This window comes from Seriola lalandi, unplaced genomic scaffold (genome assembly GCF_002814215.2).
Source record: "Seriola lalandi dorsalis isolate HSWRI2012SDOR001 ecotype SW California unplaced genomic scaffold, Sedor1 jcf7180002054446, whole genome shotgun sequence".
Classification (NCBI taxonomy): Eukaryota; Metazoa; Chordata; class Actinopteri; order Carangiformes; family Carangidae; genus Seriola; species Seriola lalandi.
The window spans coordinates 18,324-35,279 of NW_019524999.1; the positions used below are offsets into that span (position 1 = coordinate 18,324).

At 38.1% G+C, this 16,956-nt stretch overlaps 2 protein-coding genes across 5 annotated transcripts; both read right to left on the reverse strand.

The window, feature by feature from the left end:
- Positions 1 to 2: 2 nt before the first annotated feature.
- samd13 (sterile alpha motif domain containing 13) lies at positions 3 to 2,751 on the reverse strand. 3 transcript variants are annotated; one of them, XM_023411049.2, is made up of 5 exons: positions 2,545 to 2,751; positions 2,043 to 2,164; positions 1,277 to 1,316; positions 1,047 to 1,158; positions 3 to 959 (listed from the first exon to the last, which is right to left on the reverse strand). In XM_023411049.2, exons 2-5 carry the CDS (start codon positions 2,068 to 2,070, stop codon positions 816 to 818), a joined length of 324 nt encoding a protein of 107 aa, XP_023266817.1. In that variant the 5' UTR covers positions 2,071 to 2,164; positions 2,545 to 2,751; the 3' UTR covers positions 3 to 815. The 3 variants fall into 3 exon arrangements, with proteins under 3 accessions (XP_023266817.1, XP_023266816.1, XP_023266818.1); XM_023411048.2 differs by having other exon boundaries at positions 1,277 to 1,319; positions 2,545 to 2,750; XM_023411050.2 differs by lacking the exon at positions 2,043 to 2,164 and having other exon boundaries at positions 1,277 to 1,319.
- Positions 2,752 to 2,879: 128 nt separating this feature from the next.
- prkacba (protein kinase, cAMP-dependent, catalytic, beta a) lies at positions 2,880 to 15,803 on the reverse strand. 2 transcript variants are annotated; one of them, XM_023411046.2, is made up of 10 exons: positions 15,481 to 15,803; positions 11,849 to 11,910; positions 11,372 to 11,500; positions 10,040 to 10,138; positions 9,616 to 9,698; positions 9,238 to 9,364; positions 8,795 to 8,890; positions 6,783 to 6,905; positions 6,382 to 6,546; positions 2,880 to 6,298 (listed from the first exon to the last, which is right to left on the reverse strand). In XM_023411046.2, the coding sequence occupies exons 1-10, from the start codon at positions 15,524 to 15,526 to the stop codon at positions 6,173 to 6,175; spliced, it is 1,056 nt and encodes a 351-aa protein (XP_023266814.1). In that variant the 5' UTR covers positions 15,527 to 15,803; the 3' UTR covers positions 2,880 to 6,172. The 2 variants fall into 2 exon arrangements, with proteins under 2 accessions (XP_023266814.1, XP_023266812.1); XM_023411044.2 differs by lacking the exon at positions 15,481 to 15,803 and adding an exon at positions 13,619 to 13,821.
- Positions 15,804 to 16,956: the final 1,153 nt, after the last annotated feature.

The following is a 16,956-nucleotide window of genomic DNA, read 5'->3' on the forward strand; positions in this document are numbered from 1 at the left end:
TATTGTTCTTTGGTGAGAAAAGAGCACCATTTATTGAAAATCTTTGATTCAGATATTCAAACTCCAGTGTTATGTTGCACATATACATTGGTCATACACACTTCAAAACAGTTGTCTGTGCGACAATGCTGAAAGCACCACAGGTAGGAACATAATAAGAATATATACACATTAATATTTTCATATTTAGAGCCTCAATAATGTAGGTGTGCAGAAACAAAGAGGCTTATCAGTTGGCTGGGAAAACAAAATGCTTCATTGTTACATGCTAGGGACGACTCATGGACTCAGCTGCGCATTTTAGGGCATAAAAAATGATTTCAGGGGAAAATGAGATGCATCGGAATAATTTTCTGCACGTATCAAAGTGTTCAGGTACGACAGAACACACAGTTTTCAGCTATATATCATCTTATATACAAATACTTTTTTTTTTTAAACCAACATGGGTTAATTCACTTTGCAAACACGCATAAACACATGTTCACACACACACACACGCGCGCACAGACACACAAAATCATACCTGCAGAGTACCCCCCCCCCCAAAATTTTCATCCTTTTAAATAAAACACACAAAAAATAAAATAAAATACATATCTCAAGCAGCAGAAATAAGAATGGCTGAAAGGGTAAACAGCTGAGTGGACTCCATGTGCAACCCATTTAGGGGTCCATGCTTATAAAAACATACAGCATTCAAATCCGGTTAAGGTGCCAGTGTGGCCAGAGGAGTCTTTGTGAAGTGGCAGCTAACCTGGGGTCTCCTGACACAATGATTGTCACTGAGGTGGGTGTTCGGACGGCCTGTGGTGCTACGAGGCGTTGCTCTTCAGGTGTTGAGTCTGCAGCGGTTTCACATGATACTCGTAGATTTTCAGTGCAGGGCCGAGCTTTATCGACAGCCCTGTCAGGACGTCGTTACGTGTCATCAGGAGCAGGGACTTGCCATCGATTTCCTGTCAGGTGGAGAGAGAAATATTTGATTGACATCCTAGTTTGTTTTCATCATGTGATAGGAATGTTGAGCAGAGGAGCACGCCAACCTGATCCTGAAAAGCCGTGGCCTGCTCCTCAAACCCTGTTGCTTTGAAGTAATTGACGACATCGGTGACCCCCCAGTTGGCAGGGTCCGGCATCTGACCATTCTCTACTGGGCTGTGGGGTCAAAAGTGTATGGATTCAATTTGATGTGCATGCACACTGGACTGTAAAATCAGTTTAACACATTCCTTTAAATCTTTCAATAATCAGTGTTAATCAATGCAAACAATACCTTTTGGTGTCGACAGAACCATTTGCCTTGTCTTCCATGCCTGCTGTAACAAAAAAAAAAAATTAGCTGACCTGAATTATATTGCGTTTATATAGCGTTTCATCAGTTAGAAAATTCTGTCATTTAAAATCTATTGAAGATTATTTTCATAAGTGAATAATCTACTTATTGATTTTTCCTTCATCTATTAATCATTTAGTCTATAAAATGATTAAATGTGAAAAATGTCCAAGGTAACGTCTTCAAATTACTTTTAGTCTGTCCAGGAATCCAAACTTTTTCAGTTTACTATTAAATAAGACTCAGAGAACCTGCAAATACTTACATTTGAGAGGCTGGAACCATTTCAATTTTGGCATTTGTACTTTAAAAATAAAATCCAATGATTAATCGACGTGAATGTTGATTAATTCTCTGTCTACCGACCAACTGTTTCATCAACGATTTTTTTTTACACACAACCCTGTCATTTCGCCTCACATATTTTGTGTCTTTAAAAAAACGCCTGCATTTTTTACATTACATAGATTTTCGCCAAACAGTGTTTGGCCATAAAACAGACTCATGGAGCTACCAAAGGCATGAGAGGTTAGAGAGGCGAACAAAAACTTGTTTGTTTAAAAGCGGTTTCAGAGTAGGATATGTGGTTCATTTCAAAACGAAACCATAATTGGACAACTAGTGAGTACGAGGCCAGTGTTTTCACACATGCGGTTTCAAGTTAAGGCTCTAATTTAGCCTTTAATTAAAAATTTGTGACTCTTACAATCTGTAATGTTGCAGTAATTTTTCATCAGATGTCTTCTCCCGGGGAACTTAGTGTGTTGGTAGATCAAACACCATCATTGTTTCTCTCTTGAAGTCTCTTACACACACTGGTTGTCTTCACTGGAATAACAGTAACATAGAATTATTATTATTATTTTTTTTTTTTAAAGAGAGAGACCAAAACAGGGCAAAACAAAACTGCTGCTCTATCCGTCTCAGTAACAGACAGCGGGGAGAGCTGCAGCGTGTGGAGATGACGACCTAAAACTCGCGTTAGCTAGATTTATTTAATAATAAAAAAAACAAGAGTAACGCGAAATACAACATGAAATTACCTCAAATGCCACATACATAAATAAAATGTAAAGGAACACTTCAATACAGCACAATATGGAAATAACGTTACGCTAAATGAAGACAGCTAATATTTGATCGCTGCTTCTTCGTATTAAGCTAACAGGGGTAGATAGCTCGGTTTGCTAATACAAAATTTAAGTTACCTTATTTTAGATGATTCCTGCTTGACAGCAACAGTTCGTCCGAGCTGTACACGTGGCTTAGATAACAAAATGTTTTCTAATTACCGAGATATTTTACAAAGTAATAAACGGCGATATTCAATTGATAAAATCAAGATTTAATCAAGTAATGCCAACTAGCTCCTCTTCATCGGTTTAGCTTCCTTCGCCCACATGACGGCAGAGAATCATGGGAAAGGTAGTTCTTTACCGTTTAAACACCAGTGTTTGTAGTTCAGTGAGATTGACCATCCACTGAAGCCCATCGCTGAAATTTCTTCACATACAGCAGTGTTTATTACATTGAATACAAACAATTATCGTTTTTAATAAAAAGAATTTATTATAGTGACATGTCCTTTGTTACATAAAATCTGCTACAGCAAAGTCTATTCCCCTTGCAAACACAAGTAAATATGGGTGGGAAAAACGTGTCAGCCTTCTAAATGATGTGCAAAATATCCCACAAACTAAATACAGACACATTTCAGATTATTGATCCCATACTGGCATGTGTGACTAGCTACGGAGAACTCAAACTGATTTCCTTCAATAAGGACTGTGAAGTGGCTCAGGGAAAAGTGCCATCATTTACATCAAATATGACAAACATTATTACACACATGGGGGGGATAAATGACACATAAGAAGAGCTATGGATTTCCTACACACTTTCTGGGAAGATTTACACACAGGCAGTTTGGACTGAAACATGCTGAATTCCCAGGTGTAGCTTTCAAACTTTGTCCAAATACAAATTGGCCATTGATTCTGCAATTACATTCTGTTCAACCTTTAAAATAGGAAATTAAAGTTGGATCCTCTTTAAAGTTGATTTTCTAAATGAAGAAATAACAAAAAACGAAAAAGAAAAAAAAGAAAAGTAAGAAAAAAATAAGTTAAAATAAAAGGATATAATTATAAATAGGCTTGAGAGGCATCAGTGCGTATTAACTGTGGTAAATATGTTTTTCTATAAATCTTTTATTCTTATAAGGGTAAATGAAAAAAAAGTACAAATAAATTATCCAATATATTCACTGTTTATAACACTTTTGTGATTAAAACATTTGGAGTCTCCTTATATACTGAGAACTATGCACGTTTAAACATTTAAAATGTTATTTCATTAGACATGTCTAAATATAAATAAAAATAGCATAAGAAACAGTTGTGCCTTTTGAAATGAAATAAGGGCTAAATAAAATGTCACATCATGTGATCAATCTATGAAAAAAAATTTAAATTCAGGCCATAAATAGAACATATGTACCTCAAAAAAAATTTTTTTTAAAAAGTGTTAATTCCCCTTTTCACATTTGGTTGTCTTAAGATTGTTGAACTTGATTAAATTGCATTTTTCCTCATCAACAAGGACTTGAGCACCATGTTAAATAATGATCAAAACGTCCGAAGACCTAAGAGACTTTCAATTGAAAGACTGTCAATAACGCATTATTGTTTCAAACAAAGTGTAAAATGTAAAACTTTGAATTCCCCACAACCCTGTGTCCAACCTGCAGAAATGAACTCAATCTCTGACCCCTCTGTGGACGGCAGAGTCAAACCTCCTTCTTAAAGAATCAAAGGATCACAAACAGAGCTTTTCTAACATCTGGAAGTTCAACAAGTGGACACCTTGGTCTTGTAGGTACCTTTGATAAACAGATTTTTTTTTTTAAATACGACAATCTGTCACACTGGTGAGGAGTTTGCAGAGGCAGGGAGTACATTTCAGCAGCATGGACAGTCAATGTGTCAGAATTAATGGGAAATGAATGGTGCCCAGTATAGAAAAAACCCAGAAAAAAAGGAGACAAATTACATGTTGATTATATGTAGACAATAACTTAACAGGAGTGACTTACAGTGGAAAAAAAGTACTTCAAAAGTCAGACTCTTGATCTTATTCCCTTTTAAAATCTGAGACAAGACTACAGCATTTTTGTCCATTAACGTTCTCTAACTGACCTGACTCAGCCTGAGCAATTTTGCGAGGAAGAATGAGCAAATATTGCTCCATCACAGTGTGCAAATTTTTTTGAAAATGATGCTAAGAGACTACGAGTTATAACTGCAGTAGGCAGATGTTTCAACCAAGTAGGTGACCAAGATCAATGAATACTGCAAGGTTATGATATTTCCGTTTTTTGTTATTATTTTATAGTTAAAGTGTATTTCATGGTTTAGTTTTGTTTTAATTGGATTATGTAGAGGAATATGTCACCCAGATAAAAAGTACATATCTAATGTCCCAAGCTATCAAACTATTTAAATGTAACAACAACAAAAAAAAACAAAGAACAAAAAAGATGGGAACACTTTTAGGTCACTATTAGCTTGTTGTGACACTGCTGTACAAACATAACAAACATGCAAAAGTAAATATGAAAATAAAGCAAATATGGCAGTTACACAATGTCTTCCAAGTGCTCTGCTAAAGCACGATTAGCTGTTAAAAGCAAAATCGAAAAGCAACCCCAAATGGACAAAATATGTCCATGCGACCAACACTGCTTCGTTGCCACGATGACGTACCCACATGAAAATCTAACAACTGACCTTTCAACTATTGAAAAATGCCATGTCAATGTACTTCATATCTTTTTGGGCATACCAAAGACAGATGACCATACTCAAACTTCATCAGTTTCCATTCTTTTGAAACAGAGTTGTACCTGAAAAATATATCATTTCATTCCATTCATTTAATACCACACCTAGTCTGAGGTAAAAGGAAATGTCCTGTGACTGGATATGGATAAAACAATGCTACAACTGATCAACTAATACAGCACTGACAAGTTTCTGTTTCACAATAACACTTGTCACTGTTAATCAGTCTCTTCAAGAATCGAATGCCCGAGTGCTAAAACCTCAGAAACTTCAAGAAGTCATCAGTGTTTCTTTTCCTTCGCTGAACCACTTTCTTTGACTGAATTTTGGTCATGCTTTAACAAAACAGTGTTCAAATCGTATGTATCATATATGTATATTTCTATATGCACAAATACACGGTTGTAGGTCTTAAGGACACCAGAATGATGAGTAATGGTTAATGTTAAAGTGTTCATGATTAATGAGTAATAAACTGAACCCCAAAACACACTCAGGCATGTAACAGATGACAGACAACTGGTAAAACTATGTGTTAAAAATTTGAACCAAGAATCTCTTCTATTTTCCCAAAGCTTATATCACAAAATGTGCAATACCAGCTAATACAATCAATCACTCTTTGTGCCACTTGAAAATTGGAGTAATATTGGTTTTCACGTTGTTTTTCAAATAATTATTTGAATTGAAATAAGGAGGAGGGACGATACTCAAAAAGTGGCAAACGTAGAAAACAAACGACAAAAGACAAAAGATGAGGAAGTGGTCTAGTATTTCTGTGTTGCAGCACAAGGGGTGTCTGCATAATGTGCCTGTGTATAGGTTAGTGCTAACTGCACGCAGGATCATGGCAAGAAGGACCTCATTCAGCCGTGTGGAATGAAGGAATGAGACGTTTGTTTTGAACATGTGACGGCCTCAGTTCCACCTTAACCCCCAGGAGAGTGCAAATATCCCAAAACACTTGAGCCCTGATGGGACTCTTGCCCACTCACTAGAACTCAGCAAACTCCTTTGCACACTTTTCTGTTTGTGAGACACGAATGTCCTCCTCTTCATAGTCGTCAAAGTTGCTTGTATCTCCTGGTCCTCTGCACTTCGGTAAGAAAGGGGCTTCAACCTAAAGATGCAGTATGCAAAATAATTTTTTTGTGTCAGACAAAGGGGCTGCTTATTGTATACAACAACAAAATCGAGACCTACCTTTCTCTCGTAGACGGCAATCCAGTCTGTTGTGGAGAACCACTTGTGATTTTTTATGTCATTCACACCATTCTTCAGGTTTCCAAATCTCTTTGTCAGGTCTACCTGAAGCAGGTTTCTCAGCAAGTCCTTCAGGTCGGAGCTAAAGTGAGAGGGGAATCGTACCTACAAGATTGAAAAAAGAAACTCTAAATTATCAAAGAACAAATTGCTGAAAAATACTTGTGCTGCTTCACCTGATTTCTTTAATATGCTGGACTACAGTAAGTAAAGAGAAGTAAAGAACCACTGGAGATCCAGTGTTGAGTTGGTCCTTATGGCTGGAATTAAAGCTGAGAAATGGCCAAGCATTAACCTGGGAAAAATATTAACATTCCTTGCCCAAAGCTAACCCAGCGTACCTTGCCAGACACAATCTTTTCGTAGATCTGGATAGGCTGATCAGCAAAAAAGGGAGGATAACCAGCAGCCATCTCATAGATGAGAACTCCGAGTGCCCACCAGTCCACAGCTTTGTTGTAGCCCTGGAAGACAGGAATTATTTTAATTCTTTTTCTAAGGCTGTCTTCTCTTAAGCAGGAAAAACCTGGGTGACAATCGGCAATGACAGTCTGAAAGTCCTGGGACATACAGTCCAGACCATAAATATTTGGACAGTTACACATTCTCTATTTTTCACACTCCAATTTAAGACCTGAATCCAATTTAAAATAAAATAATGGATACTACATCAAAGTGCAAGATTCAGCTTTAATTTGAGTAGGTTTATTTCAACATAGAAAGAACTGTGTGGGAGATATAACTCTTTTAACACATAGTGCCCAAAGTTTAGGGGATCAAATTGATTTGGACATCATGTTTAATATTTTGTGCAAAATCTTTTGCAGTCACGGACTGTCAGAAGTATTCGACCCATAGACATCAGCAGAAGTATGCATCTTCCCTGGTGATGCTTTTCCAGGTCTTCACTGCAGCCACTTTCAGCCCTTGATTATTGTGGTGTCTCTCAGCTTTTAGCCTGGCCTGCATCAAGTGGAATGCAGCTCAGTCAGATTGAGATCAGGTGACTGACAGTCGAGGATATTCCACCACCACTCTGAAAAGCTTGTTTAGGAACATTGTCCTGCTGAATGATGAAATATCGTCCAATGAGTTTTGACGCATTAGGCTGAATCTGAGCACAGAATGCTCCTGTATACCTCTGTATTCATCCTGTTGCTTCCATCAGCTGTGAAATCATCAATAAATGCCAGTGTATCAGTTCTACTGGCAGTACTGGCAGCTACACATGCCCAGCCCATAAAAGAACCGCTACTGTTTTTGACAGATGAGGTGGGAGCTTTGAGTCATCAGATCATCTTTTTCTGTCCACACTTCCTCCTTTTCATCGTTTTCATAGTGGTTGATTTTTGTTTCATCAGTCTATAGAACTTTGTTCTTGCACTCTACCAGTTTCTCTTTATAGCGTTTGTGTTTCTGTTTTTGAGGCTTATCAGATGTCAGGTTGTGAAGTCCTCTCTTGATTGTTGTCAAGGAAACATATACGCCTACATCCTGGGGGACAGTTTTGACTTGCTGTGCTGTGGTTTCCCAGACTTGTGCTCCTTGGTCTACCAGGTTGTTTATCTATTTCTCTTTATTTCCTGTGCGTAATTGCTTTTGAAAAAAGTACCCAAAAGTACACAATCCAACTACCTTTGATGTCTCTCTGAAAGATGTTTGCTTTTTTTTTTTCATTATCTTCTTTACCTTTCTTTAGGTCATCTCTTTACTCCTCATACTGACAAGCAACTCTACCTCAACTCTCAATCAACTCTTGTCTAGTCTTCTCTTCATCAAACCTCCACATACTCAGTTAGACTGAAGACAGGTGACTGACAGCCAGTCAAAGACAATCCACAGTAGGGTGTCCAGTGGCGTACTGGTTGAGGCGCATAGCACAAAACCACAACGTCCACAGTTTGACTCCTGGCTCGGGGGACCTTTGTTTCATGTCATATCTCTTTCTCTCTGCCATTGTTTCCCTCTCTCTAGAATGTCAATTGTCAAATAAAGGTAAAATGCCAAGAAAATATTTTCCACAGTCTGAGAACATAAACGTATAACTTGTCTTGTCAACTCATTGTTTGATTTGTCTGTATGTTTAGTATCATTGTCCTGCAGTGCTGTAATAAAACTGGGGTTACTCTGCATTTAAAGGGCTACGATTCTTATCACTTTTCTCCAAATGTGAATGCGAGGACACTTAAATCTGAAAGTCAGCAGTTACACCTCATTGTCCTTGCTTCATTTGAAATCCAGTGAGTTGGACTACAAAGCCAAAACAATGAAAAACAAGTTTCTGTTCTAACACACTGGAACTGGACTGCAGCAAGATGGCTTGTATCAGCTATGTTCAGTATAAAGGGCTCACCTTGCTGAGGATGATCTCTGGAGCCAGGTACTCAGGAGTTCCACACAATGTCCAGGTCCTGCCTTTTACTCTTTTGGCAAAGCCAAAGTCTGTGACCTGAAGAAAGAACAATAGGAGATGTAAGTATGCAAGGAAAAAGTTAACATGTACTTCTTAACCATAGCTATTAAAAGCCTACATTTGGTTGGGTGTTTTTTTTTTTTTTTTTACCTTTACTCTTTATTAGCAGGCTAAATGAGTCTGTTTACTTGTGCGTTTTTTCCAGAACTTCCCCTCTATATATTAAAATCAAGTAGGTCCTCACATTCACCCCTGTCTTCTCATAGCATCTGATGAGTGCTTCCTTCTTACTAAAGGAGTACAATGAATAGTTTATACAGAATTTGAAAGATACCTTTCAGTCTATTTACTTTTCTGTTATAAACTTTATATAGATAGTGTACCTGGATATACCCATGTTGATCTATGAGCAGGTTTTCAGGCTTCAGGTCTCTGTAGATGAGGTCTAAGGAGTGAAGGTACTCAAAGGTGAGTACTATCTGAGCTGCATAAAATCTTGCATGGTGTTCACTGAAAGAGGGAAACGTAGATAGGCATACATTGATGAAATACATTGATGAAATACATGAACAAAAGCCCAAAAGCCTCCTTTCAGTGAAGGAGCAACCAACTTCCAACTTAAAATGATGTCGGTCTCAAGCTATTTCACCCATGGCGTTACCAGACCACCATAGTGAAAACTGATAATTCTTTGTCCAGCTATTTGTGGCTGACACAGCACTCCAGATAAACAATGAAATAGACTCCTATGTACCCCTTACCTGAACCTTCCAATACGTCTGAGGTGTGAGAACATCTCTCCGCCGGGCACATATTCCATCACCATGTAGAGGTTCGAGTTGTCCTGTTTAACAAAGCCAGACACCTTTCAGCAGGGTCATACCAACAGAATAAATGTGAACTAAAAAGTGCTCTTCAGGTTGAGAAATAAAACCCCCCGAATCAGACTGAAAGATGGTACATTATGGGTGTGTCAACTCTGTAGAGTTTATATTTGTACATATATCTTTTATAAACCCTGGATGGCTGGTTATTTTGAGATGTGCTGAAGCAACTGTAGCACTGTTACAGGTGAATAATAACAGTGTGAGGTTAATGAGGTTGGTGTTTTCTTGGTGAAACATAAACACACTGGTAATGTGGTAACCATGTAGCTGGTTGTTAGAGGTGGGTGCCAGTGTTTACCTTGAAAGCGTACTCCAATCTGACGAGGAAGGGGAAGGAGACGGCCTGTAGTATTCTCTTTTCATTTAGTGTGTGTTCTATTTGCTTCAATTTCACCACCTGAAAGAAAAGGGCAGAAGTAAAGTACTAAGTGTATGTTAAGCATATTATGTCCTTGTGTGTGTGTGTGTGTGTGTGTGTGTGTGTGTGTGTGTGTGTTTGTTATAATTTCCAAAATACAACATAAAGCAAAGCCACAAGTACCCATAAGGTTTTCCTGATTCGGCATGCCCAACTGTTAATGCACAGAGAGAGTTTTTCCATGGTTTAGTCCATAGACAGATTTTTAATAGCATCATTTTCTACATATTGAAATTGTGTTTCTCCTGCTCTTTAGTCAGTTACTAGCTTCCATTCATTTTAGTAAGGTGTGAAAATCAGCCTGCAGAGACTTAAAACTTGCTCAAGATAGATAATCCAGAGTGAACATCATGTTTTGTTAGAACTGTTACTGGATGAAAGTACAACTAATCTGAAATGTCTGCCTGTCAGGTGCATTCATGAGATGGTGGAAAGCTCAAGACATACAAGATGTGAGGGTCATCTGAACAGCATCAGCAGAGCAAAGTGAGAGGACTAACACTGAGCAACCACAGAGAGGAAAGTAATCACACAGTCACTCAATTAACGACTTCATAGCAACACAATGATATAACACCTGGCCATTATATTCACAGTGATGACCTACCTACTTTATGTCAAGCAACTTTCAAGTCTCTGCAAGTTAATTTACATGTTTTAGTGAAATGACTACATGGAGAACAATGACTACCTAGAAAGCAGTAAAAATGTAAAATACTTGAGGAGGGAAATGATCTAAAACTTGCAAAAACAGTGTGTAATCCTTGAAGAGCTCAGCATGGAAAGTGGTAAGAAACAAAAAGAGGCTGTGTGAGCAGCAATACACTGTAAGAAGGAAAGTCTTTCAGCAGTGCAGCTGAAACAGAAAGACAGGTCGGATATTTCTTAAACCATCTGTGTGAATTTCAAGGGAAAAGACTACTGCTACATGATTGAAACACTGAGGACACATTAACCTCCTCCTACGTCTTTCACATCAGTATTTAAAGATCGAAACTCATCATGACGCGTCTCCGAGGTTTTCAGTGATAACATGCTGGCAGCGTGTGAGAGGAAGCGTTCCATTTCCTTTTATGAGATACACAGCATTTACTTTATGAAGTTACAGCATTTGTCAAGCATGCAAGAGTTTGCATTACACAGACTACCTTAATTTATAACACTGGTTCTTATGAAATGGGTAAACTGTTTTCTTTGAAAGTATACACTTACTTTTTGTTTGTCCAAGATCTTCATGGCGTAGAACTGGTTTGTTCCTTTATGTTTGACAAGCATAACTCGCCCGAATGAGCCAGTGCCCAAAGTCTTAAACCTATCAAAGTCATCCAGGCCAGTTGTGCTCTAAGGAAACACATTATCAGTGGAAGTGAGACAACAAACTGATGACTGAAATGCTTCAACTCTGTCTGTAATTTAGGTGTACATGGAGCTTTTATATATGCCACTAGTGTAACATTTTGTCTTCCTGTAGTTCAGAGTTAAAACACAGAGCAGAGTAAATACCTCTTACAAACAATTATGCAATCTTCTAGCATTAAAGTCAACAAGATTTGAGCTAAAGGAAGTGGCTAGACGCTGCGCTATCATACAATTCATCTAATCATTTTTCAACATAAGAACAGTTGAGCCCTGAGTATTAAGAGAAATAAAAAGTTTTTATTCTATAAAGCACTAAAGAGAACAACGTACCTGTGGTGGACACTCCCATTTTCTTAAAAAATCTTCTTTGGCTTTAGCTAAGAACTCTTTCACTGCAAGAACAAGAGAGAAGTGTAATAAGAACAATTAGCATTTGGCAATTAGCATCAAACAAGGTCAGGTTACATATTCAGGGAAGTAACAAACTAGGGCTGTTAACGCGTTCAGGAAACTAAACAAAGGCAGTTCAAAGGTTCAGGGGAACAAATGCACTACAAGGTCAGGCAAATGTCACGCACTGTGACAGCAGGACTAAACTTGATAAAACGGCAAAAAATGCCTCCTAAACAAAACTCAAAACCACACACCTAAGCAGGAAGTTTTAATTAATAAAGTGATGCAAAGAGCTCTTGTGAACTTTACAGAACTGGCCAATTCAAGCTCAAGCTATTCTGCATCTCTTTCAGAGTAGGTGGGAGTAAAGGGGAGGCAGTAATAATAGGCAGAGAGAAAAGACAAAATGCAAAACATAACTTGGACTACAGTGCAGGCATTAGAAAGACAGTGCATTATGAAAGTCACAGCAGACATGAGATGTCCAAAGTCACAGAGTCATTGCAGGTGTCTAATGTCTAGTTGGTAGTACATTTTGGTATAATGTTACTGATTTAAATGCATACCTAGCATTGATGGACTGCTGTATATGTGAAATTTGTATGTTAACTGGCTAGGTTGTTTAACCTTGTAATATTTAGATACAATAGTACAAGCCTGGTAGGCCTGAGCTGCAGAATAAACATTCTCTCTGTGATTTAGGACGGCTCATGGAAAAATGAGCATACCAAAAGTCTCTACAGTTCACCAAGGGTTTGCAGGAACATTCACCCACATGGATGGAAATGATGGAGAAGAGAAAGAGAGGAAAAAACATTTATGAAGAGCTAAAAACAAGAACATTTGAGATTCAAGTGGATTAAACGCAACACACAACAAAATGACACTGAAGAAAACAACATAAGACACCCTACCTATACTGCTATACTTATACCCTTATAGGATTATTTTGGTTTGAAGACTTTATTTAAAACCAATAATCAAGGGTATTTATAAACTGTTGTTCATCAAAACATATTTTTGTTTCTTCTTTACAATTATGCAACAAATGGATAATTCTCTTCATAGGGGTTTGGTTCTGTACAGTAGCTAATGTTCACTATAGAGACTTAACGCTCTCTTTTTCTTACCAGTACTGGAGAAGGCTTTTCCTATCCTACTCTGAATACAGTATTGTCAAACTACAATCATCTGTCACAAAGAAGATAAAACAACAGTGATTGGAAAAGACATTGTAAAAAGCACATATAAAAACACATTTCATACTTGCAAAACAGTAGACAAAAATGACAGGACAGCGATATTAAAATGATGTAAGCAACTGAAGCGCCACAAATGGCCTGCACTAAAAAGTGCTATGCCTAAGCTGCTTTTACTTATGTCTAATAGCTGTGTGAAAATACAGCAATTGTGAACCTGATGAGGAAGGTAAAGAGAAACACTAAAAATAAAGGTCATGAAACTCGGCTGCTGCTTGCGGTTTTAAAACCTGACATGAAAAAAATACATCAAATTTAAAAATATATCACCCACAATAAAAGACCCGCACAATTTAGAATAATAGGCATCTTGGTTTGTTTTTTAAATTCTCCAAGTAAATTAGTTTTCCTGCAAATAAGAACTACAAATACAAGCCAAGACTCATCCCGCTCAGAGCTACAAATGGTGGCAGACACATTTCAAGTGTAAAAGCAACACTGCACTTACTCAATTTATCCCACATGATGGTGAACTCAGAGATATGAGGTATGTCACTCTCTTGTCCTCTCTGCTCTGGGCTACTCTTGCGACATTTTTGAAATAAACGGCTGGCGAAGGATTGCTCCTTTCCCTGAGCCATTTTGAGACAAATTTCTTGATGTGTGTGTGAAAAGGCTCCAAGACAAAGCAACCGTTTTCAGACTGAAGTGAAATGAGTGACACCAGCTTCCTGTATGCAGCCAAGTGCACTGCAATGCTTGGCTAACCACATACAAGTTAAGCTTCCTGTTGAAGTACTCTGCTTCAGTATCAGTGGCCAACTGTATGTCTACTTGTTATGAGCAGTCTCAATTGAAAGCAGTTATTGCTCTCCTATGCAAATAGTGATGTTGTTTTGAAAAAGGTATACAAAGTTGGCAAAGCACAGAAAAGGGCCAGCCTCTTAAAAGTTATGTCAAAAACACTGCACAGCTGTGCTGCATTCAGAGTGCAGACAAGGGAACTGCAGGCCTGTAACACCCACTGACTAACTGAGAGAGAAGTTATCTCCAGGTTATCGTGCTCTCTGGTGGTAAAGTTTAACAATGCAGTTCTTCAAAGAGCTTTCCCCTATGCTTAAAGTCACCCTCACAAAACTGACTCTTATGCTGCACACTACTGTTTTTTAAATGCTAGTGTACTATTAATTTGGATTTGTTTTGGAGTTGCACTTGGTATGGGCCACTGTGGCTAACAACATTAAATACCTAAAATGCAAACAAAAATCTAAATGACATCAACATTGTGTTAACAAGTCTCTGTAGCGTGTTGTTTGCATCATAGTGTTGTTGTACACAACCTCCCTGTAGACACTACAGGTGGCTCGTGTCACAGGTCTAAGAGACTGTATGGACTACTGCCAATCAGAAAGCAGGTCAAGATCAGTGCTCTTCAGACAGACCAATAGCCATGGTACAGTTTAGTGGATTAGCTTGGTCTATACTGTCAAAGGCACACTAAACACAACAGAGTGCCCTCTGGCTACTGCTTTCAAGTGATTAAGCACTTGAGATTGCAAAATTTGGTTAACAGGTGCAACATTACTAAGAGAGGAGCTACCTTTCCTTAATGTTATAGCATCAACACTAGAGGTTAAAGCCGCTGTAAGAAAGCAGTGATCAAGGCACAACATGTTGATTTACAGTAAACTTGTTGACAGCTGACTTGACACATCAGTGTTAACCTGGTCTGATAGAAACTGTTGCTAGCCAATTTGCAGGCCTTGTTTGGAAAACAACCAGTGGTTTATTACAACCACTAGCCTTGTTCAGCCACATCAAGCATCCTTTTTGTGAACTTATCTTAAACGTTATCAAGTACCTGTTGTTAACAATACTCAGGCCTTGTACTGCAGCTTTAGTAGAAACTAATGTTTGTTGCTGTTATCTGGCTCCAGGCAGCTGATATTAGCTTTTTAAAAATTAAACATAAAGCCTTGATAACTTCAGCTCAACGTTACAGCGTGAGACTACCATTAAGAGAGTCAAGGTTCTTTCTTTGAATTCACTGCTGTGGTAAACAGGATGGTGAGGACCACACTGCCATTTTGCTCATGTCATTTTCAATGATTAGCTGGCTGCATCATCTGAGGCATTGTTTCCAAGTGAGATAAGCAAACATAAATCATTACGAAGGAGCTAACACACCTTGTAAACTGCCCTATCAAAGATGGTTCTTCTCTGCAGCGCATATTACTGTACTGTCTGCTAGCACTGGACAACAACTGCTAAAGGCTGCTCTCCACTGACTTTATAATAAGCAATCGCACGCTGTACAACGGCTAACGATAGATGGCTGACGGGCTAGCTGGATGGTTTTCAGGTGCTTACCGCTTTCTTGCTCATTGCCTTTCTTGGCAGTTGCTGTGTTTCCCATCGTAGGAAGACAGGGCGATGCACAGCTGGCTAGGAGCGATGATGGTGGCGGTAGGCTAACAGGGTCCAACGTTAGCTAGCTAACAAATTTCAGCTTGTGCTAGCTGGTTGGCTAACAACAACATTAATGTCTTCTCTTTGAGGACAGAAACTCGACGTGCTCTGCTAACCGCCTTGTTGGTCTTTATTTACAATGTCCTTTGTCGTTCAAGTATGCCTCCGCTGGAATGAAAACATGATCCAGACTTTTCACCTCTGCCTGCTGTCGTTTTGTGCTGCGTTCACGTCATATGAGAATACCCGTAGAAACGACGTGTGAAATGCTGCGTTCATGTACTGGTCGGACCTTTTTATGTACAGTCTATGAATGGGATATGTTATATATTTACACATTATATATATTAGGTTACCTTTGTTAAATTGTTAGAAGTTTCACACTGTGACTCTTATTATTATTATTATTATTATTATTGTAATTATTATTGTTGTTTGTTATTGTTATTATTATTTTTTTTTAATTTTGTTTATCCACTAACAACTAACAAAGTGGTGTGGAGCTTTGAAGCATCATCACGTAGGCTCTTTTATATACAGTCTATGCTTAGGCCTATGAAAATTTTTCTTCTTTAATATAACAGATCAAACACTGCATTGTCAACCACAATGGACATGTCTAGTCATAAGAACTCTGATCCAAGAATGAGGTGCTGAAAATCCCATTTGTATGTTAGCGTGAATCGTGTTTTTCAAGCAGAGGGTCTCTATAGCCTATTTCCCAAGAGATATAAATGCAGCCTTTTGGCAGAATGCTTAAAAAAAAAAATCTTTGCGGACTGTGATGCTATCCTTTAAAGTCAAATAGGCTGGAAGACAGTGTAGGCCTACACACTTTTGTAGGCTGATTTGAAGTGATAAAAATAAGTGAGAGGTGAGGTGTGTTGAGAGCCATTAACAATCAATTCATAGGGAACTTTTCATTACTGTAGTTTCAGTTGGAGAAAAATGTACGGGGTATGTTCTCATTTCAATCGAGTGACCAAAGGTCCGCAGCAAGTCACTAACTTAAAATGCAACCAAACAACAAAAGATCTAATTCTTAATATTGTCTTTTTGAGAATTAATTGTGGTTTAAGTATTAAACATCTGTAAGCCTGTAGGGTGATATTGGCTCACAGTATAAAATGTCAAAAGTAAGTCAAGTCTTAAAATTCCTATGACAAAAAAAAAAAAAAAAAAACTTAGCGAAATCAATTTGTTTACTAATGTGTTAGAGGATACATTGTTCAGCGCATCCATGGAGCCAGCCCACCATCTATGCCTACTATTTGTGGTAGCCTTTGGGTATTACTTTTTTCTTCCAATGAACTGCTTTCCTGTGAAACAAGTTGCATTTGTTGGTACGAAATGGGCTTAAAGCTTAAGTCGTAGTTT

Coding starts and splice junctions, on each gene's coding strand:
- samd13 (XM_023411048.2), bottom strand. CDS start 2,070: ATGAAAAATTACTGCAACATTACAGATT. Junction 1,320..2,042: donor TTACTGCAACATTACAGATT/GTAAGAGTCACA, acceptor TTTTTGTTACAG/CAGGCATGGAAGACAAGGCA. Junction 960..1,046: donor CCACGGCTTTTCAGGATCAG/GTTGGCGTGCTC, acceptor TCCACCTGACAG/GAAATCGATGGCAAGTCCCT.
- prkacba (XM_023411044.2), bottom strand. CDS start 13,751: ATGGCTCAGGGAAAGGAGCAATCCTTCGCCAGCCGTTTATTTCAAAAA. Junction 10,139..11,371: donor AGATCTTGGACAAACAAAAA/GTAAGTGTATAC, acceptor CTTTTCTTTCAG/GTGGTGAAATTGAAGCAAAT. Junction 9,699..10,039: donor GATTGGAGTACGCTTTCAAG/GTAAACACTGGC, acceptor TTTGTTAAACAG/GACAACTCGAACCTCTACAT.